The 15,234-nt window shown below is 42.6% G+C and overlaps 1 protein-coding gene across 12 annotated transcripts in view; it reads right to left on the bottom strand.

Moving 5' to 3' along the window:
• The window catches only part of LOC135342580 (serine/threonine-protein phosphatase 6 regulatory ankyrin repeat subunit B-like), a 40,029-nt gene that overhangs the window by 20,618 nt on the left and 4,177 nt on the right, over positions 1-15,234 (bottom strand). For 11 of the 12 annotated variants that reach the window (XM_064539336.1, XM_064539331.1, XM_064539335.1 and 8 more), the window contains exons 6-20: positions 14,233-14,331; positions 14,083-14,181; positions 13,253-13,351; positions 13,057-13,155; positions 12,731-12,829; positions 12,586-12,684; positions 11,760-11,858; positions 11,562-11,660; positions 11,225-11,323; positions 11,080-11,178; positions 10,253-10,351; positions 10,057-10,155; positions 8,039-8,137; positions 7,868-7,969; positions 7,382-7,480 (exon numbers count right to left, since the gene is read on the bottom strand). In XM_064539336.1, the coding sequence (XP_064395406.1) occupies positions 7,382-7,480; positions 7,868-7,969; positions 8,039-8,137; positions 10,057-10,155; positions 10,253-10,351; positions 11,080-11,178; positions 11,225-11,323; positions 11,562-11,660; positions 11,760-11,858; positions 12,586-12,684; positions 12,731-12,829; positions 13,057-13,155; positions 13,253-13,351; positions 14,083-14,181; positions 14,233-14,331 (1,488 nt within the window). The remainder of the gene's footprint in view (positions 1-7,381; positions 7,481-7,867; positions 7,970-8,038; positions 8,138-10,056; positions 10,156-10,252; positions 10,352-11,079; positions 11,179-11,224; positions 11,324-11,561; positions 11,661-11,759; positions 11,859-12,585; positions 12,685-12,730; positions 12,830-13,056; positions 13,156-13,252; positions 13,352-14,082; positions 14,182-14,232; positions 14,332-15,234) is intronic. The other variant, XM_064539341.1, reaches the window with a different exon arrangement.

The raw sequence follows: 15,234 nt of genomic DNA, 5'->3' as shown, positions 1-15,234 counted from the left end.
CCATTTCTGCTATCTCCTGCTACTATGTATGTCATACTGTCATCAATCAATCCATAATCACACTGGCTGGGCTTAAAAAAACTGTTGACATTTTTTGTAGTAAACATTTTCTTCAAACTTGCCCCCCCCTTTTCAAAATTCCTGGATCCGCCCCTGATTATGAGAACATGTTTAATTTTGCTGCATGCATAATCTAGAATCACAGGGAAACTCTAATGATCGACGATGATTTTTGTTAAAAATGATCGATGCCAAAGTTCAAGTCTAAAATTAATGGTTGCAAGTCAGCAGAGCCTTGCAGCTACCAATAGCTAGCGTTCTAGTGCAGAGCGAAGTGCAATGCCATCCAACTATTCTCATTATACAATATCACATGACTATCTACACTAATCAGTGTCAGGGGATACACATTTCATTTCTTTCTCAAAGTGGGGTTCAATTGAACCCAAAGAACCCCTTCTGGATCTGCCACTGATACACATGCAGTCCATCCTTGCGTAGTGACATGCAGTACTGGTGACCTGCATGGAATGATGTGGTGATGGAAGCTGGTAGATGGATCTGGAACACAGTCTATATATAATGTATTTTGTACATGTTCATGACCTTGTAACGGATTGGAGTTATACTCTCGTCTGATTTTTTGTTTCCACGCTTTTTGGTGGTTCTCCCGGCCAATCCTAGCAATTGTTCACATTGCAAATTTTTTTATAGTCGGATTCCCTTTCTTTTTCAGTACAGAAGTATAAATTTACATATCATGACATGCATAAGTGGAACGTTAAGAGGCAGTACAGAAGTTCATGAAGAGAATACCGGACTAACATAGTAATGAGTAATTATTTATAATTATTGCTTGATATGTTTAAGTTATTTCAAGAGCATGATATCTAGCCAGTGCATATAGCATACCTGTCAGAGGAAGGGAGCTAGAGCTGAACAGTGTGAAGAAAAGCAACACCTCTGGCTCAGGCAAGCACAGCACTGAATTCAGAATTTGTGGCACAACAGGTTCAGGTTTCTTAGCCACGCTTATCTATTATTTGGCCACAACACAATTGCTGAGTCATTAAAGATGGCGGAATTGTCTAGGTAAGAGAAGTAGAGCCTGAGAGGTCATCTGCCTTGTGGAAGCAATCGCAAATCTGAAGAAGCGCTTTGTAATCCAGGTTGTAGTCGTTTAGAAACCCTGTGCAGAATGTCCTGGAGATGGCTGTACTTGGAGCAAATGCTGGGCAAGAAACTTACTTACTTACCTAGTCAGTCAGACAAATAGCGGTGAAACGTCGAAATAGTACAATTTTTAAAATGACAATATTCGTTTATTAAAACGTTCATGAATTATGAAATGAGAGATACAAAGAGAGTAAAGGCTAACTAAACTATCTGTCGATCCATTCAGTTTCTTGATGTGGCCTTTCCCTGAGCGCAGGAGTTAAAATATGTGCTAAACACAGGCATACCCACTGCCAATCCTATGTAAAACCTACTGGTTTTACTAATAATGGTTGAAAGTTCAGTTTTAAAGTTATGTGGCTTGGATATGGACGTAACTGAGAAATACTTATACGCCTATCAATGTGTTACCCCACTACCCCCCTCCCCTAGGGAGGGGTGGAGCTAACATGGAGAACTTGACCATACGTATACCAGTGGCGTAGCCAGTGGGTGGCAAAGGGGGCAAATGCCCCCCCTTTTTCTGGATCTCTACTATACTCAGCTCAGGTTAATTATCTTGCTGAGCACTCCCTTTCTTCCGAATCTTGCTGCAGTTAGCTAGCTAGTAGGCAAGCAAAACGATTTAGTCCCTAAACTGTGAGCTATTCTGGTCTAAATCTATAGACAGTTCTTGTTCTTTGCTACCGTTAGCTTCTTCTATGCATAAGGCCGCACCCAACTAATAGAGAAGTCAATTATGATGTCATAATTAAAAGGCGTGGCTTATGGTCAAAATTTCGGCGCTGCGCGGCTGATACATTTTGCCCCCTTTTCCAAAAAATCCTGGCTATGCTCCTGTATACCCCATGTTAAATTCCTCATGGTGGGTTCAATATCCCCCCCCCATCAACATGGGGTTTTTTGAGCCCCAAGCAGTTGCACAGGTTGTAGTCTTTACGATGCAAGGCCAGGTAGAATCCCCCGTTTCAAGTCAAATTCCCCGCATGTCCTTGGGGGGGGTAGTAGGGCAATACATTGATAGGTACATTATGTAATTATAGGGTATTTATTAAACTGAAACATATCGGTATCAAAAGTGTCCTCTATCCCCAGTCATTTTGTGCAGTTGATTTGAGTATGCCGAGGAAGTTTCATCTTGGGATGTATCAGGCGAAAAATTCCAAAGCATATAAATTATAAAGCAGAGAATTCGAAGGATGCATTTGTCGTCTCTTTCAACATGCAGAGAAAAGGGTCTATATTGAAAGTCTAAGTCCCTTGTCATCAAAATGGATGAACCACTCGATCCTTAATTGTAGACAAACAAGGGAATAAACAATTTGAACTAACAGTATCGATATAATATGTAGTCCTTTCCTTTTTTTAGCTGCAGTATAGTTTCCTAACAACCTTTTCCAGTAGTTCTTTTCTGTCATAATTGTCTAAGTTACCCCCAAACATGCTCCATTGAGAGGTTTGGCATAACTGAATTGATTTACTTGGGTTGACAATTAAACTGGGTTGTAAATAAGAGCTCAGATGTCGTATAGAATAGGTTGTACGTTCTGTCACTGATATGCCACAAGCCTCCTCTGTCTAGTTCACTCTTCACTCTTCACTTCCTCTCTCTCTTCGTCTTCTTAATCACCTGCCATCTCTCATCATCACAGAATTTCACTTTAATTGGTATATTGAGCAAATATGTTGACAGAGAGGGCTTTGTTTGGCTTACTAAAGCAAGCCAAGCATTTCTGAATGATTCAGCTGATAAAAGCGTTTCCATAAATGATTGCCTCTATCTTCAAAGCATTCACAAGACAAGAATTTAAAGATTTTAACGTCTTAATTGTGCAAACAAGCAGATCTCAGCTCTGTATTGAGGGTGTCTACTGTACTGCTGTAGCATATGCAGCTGACTCAGAGCAGGCATTGATCCTCATGCATTGTAGGTTAGAAGGCTCATAGATTTATCACAGATGTATTAAGGTTAAAAAAATTGTGCTGTTTTTTTACAGAGGTGTGTTTTAAAAAATGATGCTGTTTTTTTTACAGAGGGTTTTAAAAAAATGGTACTGTTTTTTTACAGAGGTTTAAAAAAAATTGTGACACTGTACATGCACTGAGTGAAATCTTCTTTCTTGTCTCCACTTTTAAGCACATGGTGGAGGCAAAAAAGAAGGACATTCTCCCACATGGCTTTGCTAAGAGAGCTAGAGATGGAAGACAAAGACACCCTAGACCTCAGGATTGCTCCCACTACTCCAATTAAAGAGTTTGTTCATCTCCAACTTTGAGGCACTTTGGGTTTGGGAAGCAGACGTAGAGCTAGAGGACGTAGGCATAGACGGCACCGCTAAGGCACTTGAGCTTGCCCTACCCTCCCCCTTGCTCTTGCACTCGAGTCTGTCAAAAGCCTTTAGCAGCAGCTTTGTGCTTTCAACTAGAGTAAGTAATCGACTTCGTCAGACACCTATAATCGGCGGCTATTGCACGAAGTACAAGACGATTTTCTACAAAACTAACTGCATGGACTTATAGACGGGTATGAGAGAAACAGCTCCCAAAAAGTTAGAAAGAATAACTTGCTTGCAGACGGAATGGTGGTCATGCGAAGTGAGCTGCCGAATAGTTCAATTTTCGTCAGACCGACATTTATCTCCGTCTTTGCATACTCACCAAGCAACGAAACTACCAGAACTACCGTATAGCGCGAAATTTTCGAGGCACTTATATTTCGTGGATTGGCCTCTAAAAGCCATTTCGTTGCACAATGTTCGCGGAATGACTGTTTACCGGAAGCCACGCCTTTAAATATTTGCATGTAGCAGGTAATTCTTATTAACGAACACTTTTCGTGGACTTAATTTTTGTGTAGAATTCCAACCCACGAAATCCGCGAAAATTAAGCCCCTCGAAAATTTCGCGCTATACGGTATATAACTATACTTCTTGGCATAACTCTAGCTAGTGAGCACTACTAGGGGGCAAAGCAGCAACAGCTGAATGTGAGCCCCACCCTGGTAGAGCATGACGAAAAACTGTCACGGAAGCTTCCCGAGCTGTTCCCTCCCAACAAACTTAACACTCAGTTGCAGGTAATAATTATTAATGCACAACTTTGGTAAATAAAGCTTGCGCTCTATAAATTGCCACAGGCGCAAGGCCCTATGGTCAGTGATCCTCTCTACTCAACAAGCTAGGGGTACAGTACAGCCCAGAAGGTAGTCTAGGTTACCACAGCTCTGGTTAGCATTATCATGGTTAGTGATGCATCACTGTATGGATTTTGCAGCTCAAAGAGAAAACAGGTAGGTTGAACTGAGTCGGAGTGACTATATTAATGTTACTGTTTTTATAGAGCCTGTTTACTCCCTACACTGAGGGATCATAGTCCACTAAGATACCGGAACCACCATAAACTTATACCGACAATGAAAGTTCCAGCACATATAGACAGTGGTCTGATATATCTATGCGGGAGGCAATGGAAGCTGTTTATAGTGGTATGAGTGTCTCCAAAGCCTCTGAACTCTATGGGATTCCCTGAACAACCCTAAATGATCAGAAATTGGGAAAAATATTACCTGGTGTGAGGCCAGGTCCTCGATCATTACTGTCTTCATCAGAAGAAAGAGACCTTGTTAAGTTTCTGCTCACTTCTGCCGATGTTGGCTATGGCCGCACAAAGAAAGATGTTTTTAATATTGTGTCTAGATTGCTAGCTCGTAAAGGTGTGGAGCGTAGTGTGACTAACGGGTGGTAGAGCAAATTCATCTGTCGGCACCCCCTTTTGGATAGCCGAACTCCTGCAACACTATCAGTTTCCAGAGCCAGAGCATCGATAGTTACTTCAATCTTTTGGAGACTACCCTTCAAGAAACAAGACTTGCTGATTATCCAGCTCTCTATTATAATATGGACGAAACTGGCTTTGCTTTTGATCCCAAGTCAAACAAAACTATTCATATTCGTGGAGAGAAGAATGCCTTTTGTATTTCCAGTGGATCTAAGGCGCAAGTCACAGTCATTGCTTGTGTCAGTGCTGCTGGCCAAGTGATCCCACCTTTGATCGTTTGGAAAAGAAAAACGATGGTCCCCGAAATGGTAACTGGGGAAATACCAGGAACTGTTTATGGATTTTCGAAGAATGGGTGGACAAACAGCATTACTTTTGACTCGTGGTTTAGGAAACTATTTATGAGATATGCTCCTGCAAGCAGACCTATAATTCTGTTCATGGATGGTCATACTTCTCATTATTTCCCTGACACCGTTGCTTTTGCTGCTGAAAATGGGGTTATACTCTATCTCTCTCTTTTTTTTATACTTATACTTATTTTTTTTTGCTGCCACCAAACACAACTCATTTAACCCAGCCACTGGACAAAGGGGGTTTTAGTCCGTTCAAACAACATTGGAAGAGAGTTTGTCATGACTTTAAAACCACCCACCCTGAGAAAGTCATTTGTGACTACAACTTTGGGAGGCTCTTTAGTAAAGCCTGGCTGGAGTCCATGACCACCAGCAACATGCATTGTTGCTGGTTTTCATACCACTGGTATTTATCTAGTCAATCGTGATGCTATTCAACAGCCAGAACAGTGTGATTTTGCCGACAAATGCATTGAACCCATTGTTGAATATACACCGTTCAAACGTTATCCACAAAATACTGTTCATACCTCAAGTAGTCTAAAGGCTGCAAAGTCATTCACTATCTCACGGCCAAGCGCTCTTTGAGATATTGCTGACAATAAAACGCCAGAATTCAAGACAACTAGCTCTCTACAAAATAGATCTACAAAAAGGAACATAAAACCCTCTGTAAAAAAACAGCACCATTTTTTAAAACCCTCTGTAAAAACAGCATCATTTTGTAAAACACACCTCTGTGAAACAAACAGCACCATTTTTTTAAAACCCTCTGTAAAAAAACAGCATCATTTTTTAAAAACACCTCTGTAAAAAAAACAGCATCATTTTTTACTGCTAATTTTGGCAGTGATCACCTCCCATATGCAAATGGACACTCTCCACTACCCATTTAATTATTAATAAGTGCTGACATCAGCGTTTTACATTCAAATTGCACAGGAAGCGACTCATCACCGACTGTGAAGATATTTTTCCATATCGCACATGCACCCGGAAGTATTATTGCACACTTGTTATGCACACTAGGAAGTGATTCTTAATTGGAATGAAACGTTTTCAGCAGTGAGAGAACAATAGTTTACACACTTATGATCATGCAATGCAATGTTCATCAGTATCTTTTCATGTTTTCTGATGCTCTGTATAACTTCTTTGCTCTTTTGCAGTGAGGCTGAGGGTCAGGAGGTTGTCAGTGTTCAGTTTCAGCAGTCATATTTAATGCATCTAACAGGCATCAGTATTGGGAATGAGTGCTTTGAGCGGAATACTGCACATGTAGAAGTGTACTGCACCACCATTATTTAAGCCTGTTCAGGCTTTTGTAATTCGTTTGCAACAAAACGGTTGTCACACTTTTCTTTTGCTATAGCGGTCCATGTTTCCTCTTCTGATACACTGGAGCATGATAGAAAGCAAGCACATGCTGTTTATCCTTCGAATTCAGAACTATCTATTTTCAAAACGGGATTGCTGGTTGTCAACGTTTTTCTTGTCTTTTTTTCTTTACAAAATCTTTTAGTAGCCTTCTGCAAGCTCTCCTGTTGTTCTAGAGTATTATTTCTTTGTCTGTTTTCTTTCTCTTAAACTCGTCTTCAACTAGGAGAAACTCAATTTTATTGCTACGCATCCTTGTGATTGATAAAGCAACCACATGTCGCGCATGCGCAGATTCAACCTGCATTTTGGTTGCTAAGCAATAAATGCATTATCCCATGGATACTGATGATTATCACTCGTCCGTGTCTATAGTAACTGTCACTCGTGCCTTGCAGGCACTCGTGTAGTTACTGGCACAGATATCATAATATCACTGCAAATGGACACTCTCCGCTACCCATATAATTATATATCACTGCAAATGGACACTCTCGGTCCACTCATACACAGAGGTGACAGTACACACACTCAACCATGCATAGAATCAGCTGAGTACTCAAACACCACAACCCTAACCCTAGCTAACCCTATTTTAACAACTCAACAGGGACTCTGGCAAAGTGCAATGCCGTCCCTCTACCCTGTACACATCCAAATAATAACTAACAGACAACTGAGCAGTAAATCTCACCTTATCTTGATAGTCAACTTGAGCTTTCGCAGCGATCAACACTTCCACTGCCCTCACATGACCATTCCGAGCAGCTACTAACAACGCAGTGGTTCCATCCTGTACAGAGTCAAGATAGTGTGAGCAGGTGAACCATCACTCACCATGCACATGTACAGACCCACTCATTATACAATATCACATGACTATCTACACTATACAGATCTAGAGGAGGTCCGACAACCGTACGCCTAGAATTAAAATTGCTGAAATTGTCTTTATACTTGAGAGAGTTAGAGCTCCTATTACTAAAACTAGACCTAACAATACAAGACAGAGGAGTCTACACGTACCTCTAAAGGCAAGTTATATGAAAATGCTGATTCAGCAAAAATTAATGTTAGGCGCACAGGTTGTCAGACCTCCTCTGAGTGCTCTCTACACAGAACATGGGGAGGCTCTGTGGCTAGTGGCCTCTGAGATGTGTGTACGGCTACTTACACTCACCTCCTCATTGGGTATATCAACATTGGCCCCAGCATCGATTAGGAGCTCCATACATTTCTGGTAACCACTGAAACTGGCTGTCCAAAGAGGGGTCTGTCCCGGCTGTACATATAAGAGGAAAACAATGTAAACAGCATGTTGTGGGAAATATGTTTGTACAACAAAACCAACCTTGCGCTGAATGTTGACTGTAGCCTTGGCTGCTAAGAGGGCCCTCACTATCTCATCATGTCCATTCCTACTGGCTTCATACAGAGCTGTCATGTTGTCCTGTTATAGACCATAAACCATAAACCATATATATCACAGCAACTGGACCAGCTAATTGTACACTCTCCACTACTCAGTCCACTCACACACAGAGGTGACAGTACACACACTAAACCATGGAATCAGCAGAGTACTCAAACACCACAACCCTAACCTACGGAAGCCCATTAGGGCAATTCACTTCCTAGTTAGGAAGGTCAGAGGTCACTACTAACCCGGATGAGGCCACTTAGAAGTAACGCAGCTTGGAAGTGAAGGTGATTGGTTACTTATTGTCCACTACAGCAGAACCTATGGCAGTAAACCTCCGAGGACAAGAGCGAAGCCCTAAGACCAAATATGGTTTACGTTTGCCATAAATTCGAATGTATAGTGCAACGTGGACAATAATTAAGTGTTATAATTATACCCACTGGAATGAAAAGTACTTGCTACCCAAGCTACTTTACCTTGGATACAACTAGCTAACAGTCTCAAAAACTATTCAACAAAAAGCTTGTGCGTATAGCCAAGAGTGCATGTATTCATTCATGCACTCCTAGTATAGCTTGTAGCCAGTGCTAAGCTTCTAGCTCTACGCACTAACTTGTCAATGTCCAATCAGTAATTCCCCTTCCTCCAGCCTTCCTGGTGTTTAGCGAGCCCCACCTATCTGTCCTGCCCTAGTAAGTGTCTAGCTTTTATTGGCTGCGTACATCTAGTATAAAATCAGTGCGTCCTCAAGGCAAGGGAGTTTATGGTAGTTACTATGATACAGACCCCAAGTGGGGTATATGTATTAGTTAATGTACAGTGTAGAGGGGTTTACTGTCATAAACCCCGAGGCACTGTGCATTGTCTCATCTGATTGCATCCAGTTATATAAGCTTGCATGACTACCACATAGCAACACTATTCAAACAAGAAGACAACTAGGAAAAAGAGAGCTCGTCCACACCAAGGCTCCTGTCCACACTCAAAGCCTTGCACAGCGTGGACAGAATATGAGCAGCCAGCCCCTCCCTCCAAGCGAACGGTACAGAGCCACTCCCCCTCTTGATGCAATTAGTCAGCCCCTCCCTCCACGTACCTACTGCATGCAGCAACCAGCCAGAAAAAACAACTAGCTCTAGACAGTGTCTGGACCAGTTATCTTTGGCTATGCCAGCAAACAAATAAGCTTAAAATAGCCACTATTATGAAACTGGCTTCTTTTTCTTTAAATACAGAAGCTGAACATAGTTTTCGGTTACAACTGGAACACGCACGCACGCACGCACGCACGCACACACACACACACACACACACACACACACACACACGGTCAGCTTTACCGTATACCTCGTGCAGCTACGCCTCGAGGCATATCTATCTACACTATAATGTCAGGAGATATACAGTAGACTCTCGCTATTCCGGCTCTCTGAAGTACGGCCACCTCGATATACCGGCCATTTGGTTTGGCAGGAATACTACCTCTATGTTTACTGCACAAAACTCACCCTGAAGTACGGCCACTCGCTATTCCGTTTACCGGCCAGTGCTGGCTGTCCCAAATAACGTTGTCAATGTAATTTTATATGTGTATTACGGCCGGATATGATGTTTTGGGTCTGGTTTAGTAAATAAAATTGGATTACACTTAAATAGAGAGCAGAATGATTCATTATCTTTCATTATCCTCGAGACAAGAACTGCAAATCAGTGATTAGATTCGAGGTAAGGTCGTTTTTAAGCCGCGGCTAATTATCTGAAGTATGGCCACCTCGCTATTCCGGCCAAGCTGCATGGTCCCAAGGGTGGCCGGATTAACGAGAGTCTACTGTACACCAACTATACCAAACACGATTATAGCTCTGGTTTCTAATGGACCAGGTCAACAGAACATGATATGGGGAGGCTCTGTGGCTAGTGGCCTCTGAGATGCTATTTACACTCACCTTGTTGGGTAGATCAATATTTGCCCCAGCATCGATTAGGAGCTCCATACATTTCTGGTGACCACTGAAACTGGCTCTCCAAAGAGGGGTCTGTCCCGACTGTATACAGTTTATAGGAGGAAAACAATGTAAACAGCATGTTGTGATAAATGTGTTTGCACAACTAGTGTTATGGGAATTGTACAACAAAACCAACCTTGTCCTGAGTGTTGACTGTAGCCTTGGCTGCTAAGAGGACCCTCACTATCTCATCATGTCCCTTATCACTGGCTACATGCAGAGCTGTCCAGTTGTTCTGTTATAGACCATAAATATATAATTATATATCACAGCAACTGGACCAGCTAATTGTACACTCTCCACTACTCAGTCCACTCATACACAGAGGTAGCCTCGTTCCCAGGCCAATTTTTTTGTAAGGAATGGAAGGGGGAAAAATGCGGCCTGGTGTCTACTTATAGTGCGCATACGCTTAGTTATGCTGTAAAATATGGGGAATCCCCTTCTTTTCTCTTATCTACCATGCTGTGCTTCTATTGTGTTGATCAAGAAGGCTTGCACACTAGTCTGAAGCCAGAAGAGGCTCTCGTCTACCTCAAGACGGTCGTATGGTCGGGATGTCTGAGCTTGGAAGGACGGGCTATAGCAAGTCTTTGTGCTTCCTGTGGTACTTCTAACTGCTTAGAGAAGACAACCCGACAATATGACCATCGTAGAATCCTCAGACTTCAAACTAAGTGTACCGGCCAGCTTTCTTGGCCAACGCAATAGAGGGCATAAGCCATAGCTTCAGTATGGAAGTACGTATTACGGAACATATTCCTAGTAAACGGACTAGTTTGCAAAAGTTTTACATTAGTGCACGATTACCATGCGCACTAACACCCAAGCAATGGACACCAGGCCTTTTCCCCCTTTGAAAAAAATCGACCTGGAAACGAGGCTAAACACAGAGGTGACAGTACACACACTCAACCATGGAATCAGTAGAGTACACAAACACCACCATGCAGCGTGACTCACATTAGTCTTGACGTGGACGTCAGCCTTGGCGTCCAACAATATTCTAACAACTCCACAGTGACCACGCTGACTGGCCATGTACAATGCTGTGGATCCATCCTGTACACATCCAAATAATTACTAACAGACAAGTAGTAAATCTCACCTTCTGTTGAACGTCAACTATAGCTTTTGCTGCAATTAATGATTCCACTGCCCTCACATGACCATTCTGAGCAGCTACAATCAACGCAGTGAATCCATCCTGTACAGAGTCAAGATAGTACAGATCCACTCATTACACAATATCACTCATACAGCTTTACCGTATATACCTCGTGCAGCTACGCCTCGAGGCATATCTATCTACACTATAATGTCAGGAGACTATACCAAACACGATTATAGCTCTGGTTTCTAATGGACCAGGTCAACAGAACATGATATGGGGAGGCTCTGTAGCTAGTGGCCTCTGAGATGTGTGTACAGCTACTTACACTCACCTTGTTTGGTAGATCAATATTTGCCCCAGCATCGATTAGGAGCTCCATACATTTCTGGTGACCACTGAGACTGGCTCTCCAAAGAGGGGTCTGTCCCGACTGTATACAGTACATAGGAGGAAAACAATGTAAACAGCATGTTGTGATAAATGTGTTTGCACAACTAGTGTTATATGGGAATTGTACAACAAAACCAACCTTGTCCTGAGCGTTGACTGTAGCCTTGGCTGCTAAGAGGACCCTCACTATCTCATCATGTCCCTTATCACTGGCTACATGCAGAGCTGTCCAGTTGTTCTGTTATAGACCATAAATATATAATTATATATCACAGCAACTGGACCAGCTAATTGTACACTCTCCACTACTCAGTCCACTCATACACAGAGGTAGCCTCGTTCCCAGGCCAAATTTTTTGTAAGGAATGAAATGGGGAAAAATGCGGCCTGGTGTCTACTTATAGTGCACATACGCTTAGTTATGCTGTAAAATATGGGGAATCCCCTTCTTTTCTCCTATCTACCATGCTGTGCTTCTATTGTGTTGATCAAGAAGGCTTGCACACTAGTCTGAAGCCAGAAGAGGCTCTCGTCTACCTCAAGACGGTCGTATGGTCGGGATGTCTGAGCTTGGAAGGACGGGCTATAGCAAGTCTTTGTGCTTCCTGTGGTACTTCTAACTGCTTAGAGAAGACAACCCGACAATATGACCATCGTAGAATCCTCAGACTTCAAACTAAGTGTACCGGCCAGCTTTCTTGGCCAACGCAATAGAGGGCATAAGCCATAGCTTCAGTATGGAAGTACGTATTACGGAACATATTCCTAGTAAACGGACTAGTTTGCAAAAGTTTTACATTAGTGCACGATTACCATGCGCACTAACACCCAAGCAATGGACACCAGGTCTTTTCCCCCTTCGAAAAAAATCGACCTGGAAACGAGGCTAACACAGAGGTGACAGTACACACACTCAACCATGGAATCAGTAGAGTACACAAACACCACCATGCAGCGTGACTCACATTAGTCTTGTTGTGAACGTCAGCCTTGGCCTCCAACAATATTCTAACAACTCCACAGTGACCACGCTGACTGGCCATGTACAATGCTGTGGATCCATCCTGTACACATCCAAATAATTACTAACAGACAAGTAGTAAATCTCACCTTCCGTGGAATGTCAACTATAGCTTTTGCTGCAATTAATGATTCCACTGCCCTCACATGACCATTCTGAGCAGCTACAATCAACGCAGTGAATCCATCCTGTACAGAGTCAAGATAGTACAGATCCACTCATTACACAACATCACTCATACAGCTTTACCGTATACCTCGTGCAGCTACGCCTCGAGGCATATCTATCTACACTATAATGTCAGGAGACTATACCAAACACTCTGGTTTCTAATGGACCAGGTCAACAGAACATGATATGGGGAGGCTCTGTGGCTAGTGGCCTCTGAGATGTGTGTACAGCTACTTACACTCACCTTGTTTGGTAGATCAATATTTGCCCCAGCATCGATTAGGAGCTCCATACATTTCTGGTGACCACTGAGACTGGCTCTCCAAAGAGGGGTCTGTCCCGACTGTATACAGTACATAGGAGGAAAACAATGTAAACAGCATGTTGTGGGAAATGTGTTTGCACAACTAGTGTTATGGGAATTGTACAACAAAACCAACCTTGTCCTGAGCGTTGACTGTAGCCTTGGCTGCTAAGAGGACTCTCACTATCTCATCATGTCCCTTATCACTGGCTACATGCAGAGCTGTCCAGTTGTTCTGTTATAGACCATAAATATATAATTATATGTCACAGCAACTGGACCAGCTAATTGTACACTCTCCACTACTCAGTCTACTCATACACAGAGGTAGCCTCGTTCCCAAGCCAATTTTTTTGTAAGGAATGGAAGGGGGAAAATTGCGGCCTGGTGACCACTGATAGTGCGCATACGCTTAGTTATGCTGTAAAATATGGGGAATCCCCTTCTTTTTCCCCTATCTACCATGCTGTGCTTCTATTATGTTGATCAAGAAGGCTTGCACACTATATAGTCTGAAGTCAGAAGAGGCTCTCGTCTACCTCAAGACAGTCGTATGGTCGGGATGTCTGAGCTTGGAAAGACGGACTATAGCAAGTCCTTGTGCTTCCTGTGGTACTCCTAACTGCTTAGAGAAGACAACCCGACAATACGACCATCGTAGAACCCTCAGACTTCAGACTAAGTGTACCGGCCAGCTTTCTTGGCCAACGCAATAGAGGGCATAAGCCACAGCTTCAGTATGGAAGTACGTATTACGGAACATATTCCTAGTAAACGGACTAGTTTGCAAACGTTTTACATTATAGTGCACGATTACCATGCGCACTAACACCCAAGCAATGGACACCAGGCCTTTTCCCCCTTCGAAAAAAATCGACCTGGAAACGAGGCTAACACAGAGGTGACAGTACACACACTCAACCATGGAATCAGAGTACACAAACACCACCATGCAGCGTGACTCACATTAGTCTTGACGTTGATATCAGCCTTGGCCTCCAACAACATTCTAACAACTCCACAGTGACCCTCCTGACTGGCAATGTACAATGCTGTCCAACCATCCTGTACAAATCCAAATAGTACTACTAAGAGCTGACTAGCAGTAATGATCACCTTTTGTTGAATGTTAACTTGAACTTTTGCTGCAATCAACAATTCCACTGCCCTCACATGACCATTCCGAGCAGCTACATACAATGCAGTGGTTCCATCCTGTACAGAGTTAATATAGTGTGATCACTCATCACAGACCCACATATAAATGGTCCAAAAGTTTGCGCTAAAAGTCTGCTTAAGGTTACGATGCAGTGTTTGCTCATGAATTATTCATGAGTTTTTGTTTTTTGTTTTTTGTGAGAAAGGAAGATATTGCTATTATTTGATGTGTCTATACTGTTGCACTACTCATAAGTAACTATTACAGCGCTTGCTAGCTATCAGTACGCTAACTAGATGGCAAAAAATTTGCCACAAAGATCGTGTGGTCATTGCCGATTTTAGTCGTCAAATATTAGACAAAGAAAGACTCTAACAAGAACTAAACAGTGACCTACCAGCAGTTTATGATATTCCTGAGAGCGGCTCGAAGAGTTCTTGCTCCTATCTATCTACAAACTGAAGAAAAATGCCATAGTTTACTAGCTAGTCGGCCATATTTTTCGACTTCACACTGCATGGCAGTGGCGGATCCAGTGCAGGGCACAAGGGGCATGTGTCCCCCCTTTCTGGCTCACGAAGTGGGTGTGGCTTAGAGCAACAATCAATTATTGCAGCATGCAGAACAGCAGACGATCTCTAGTTGTAGAGTTTTGAAGCTGAAGAGCAAGATTTCATCCATTTCTGCTATCTCCTGCTACTATGTATGTCATACGGTCATCAATCAATCCGTGATCAGAAAAGTTACACTGATTGGGCTTTTAAAAACTGTTGACCTTTCTTTTAGTAAAAATTTTCTTCAAACTGCCCCCCCTTTTCAAAATTCCTGGATCCGCCCCTGTATGGGGCAATTAAAGAAGGGCAGCATTGGCCAGCCTGTACCACCTATTTATAAAATACACACCTAATGCAGAACCTCGCTCTACAATTACTATAGCTATATAGAAATTGCTTACACTA

This window comes from Halichondria panicea, chromosome 10 (genome assembly GCF_963675165.1).
Source record: "Halichondria panicea chromosome 10, odHalPani1.1, whole genome shotgun sequence".
Classification (NCBI taxonomy): domain Eukaryota; kingdom Metazoa; phylum Porifera; class Demospongiae; order Suberitida; family Halichondriidae; genus Halichondria; species Halichondria panicea.
This window is presented reverse-complemented; position numbering and strand designations above follow the sequence as displayed.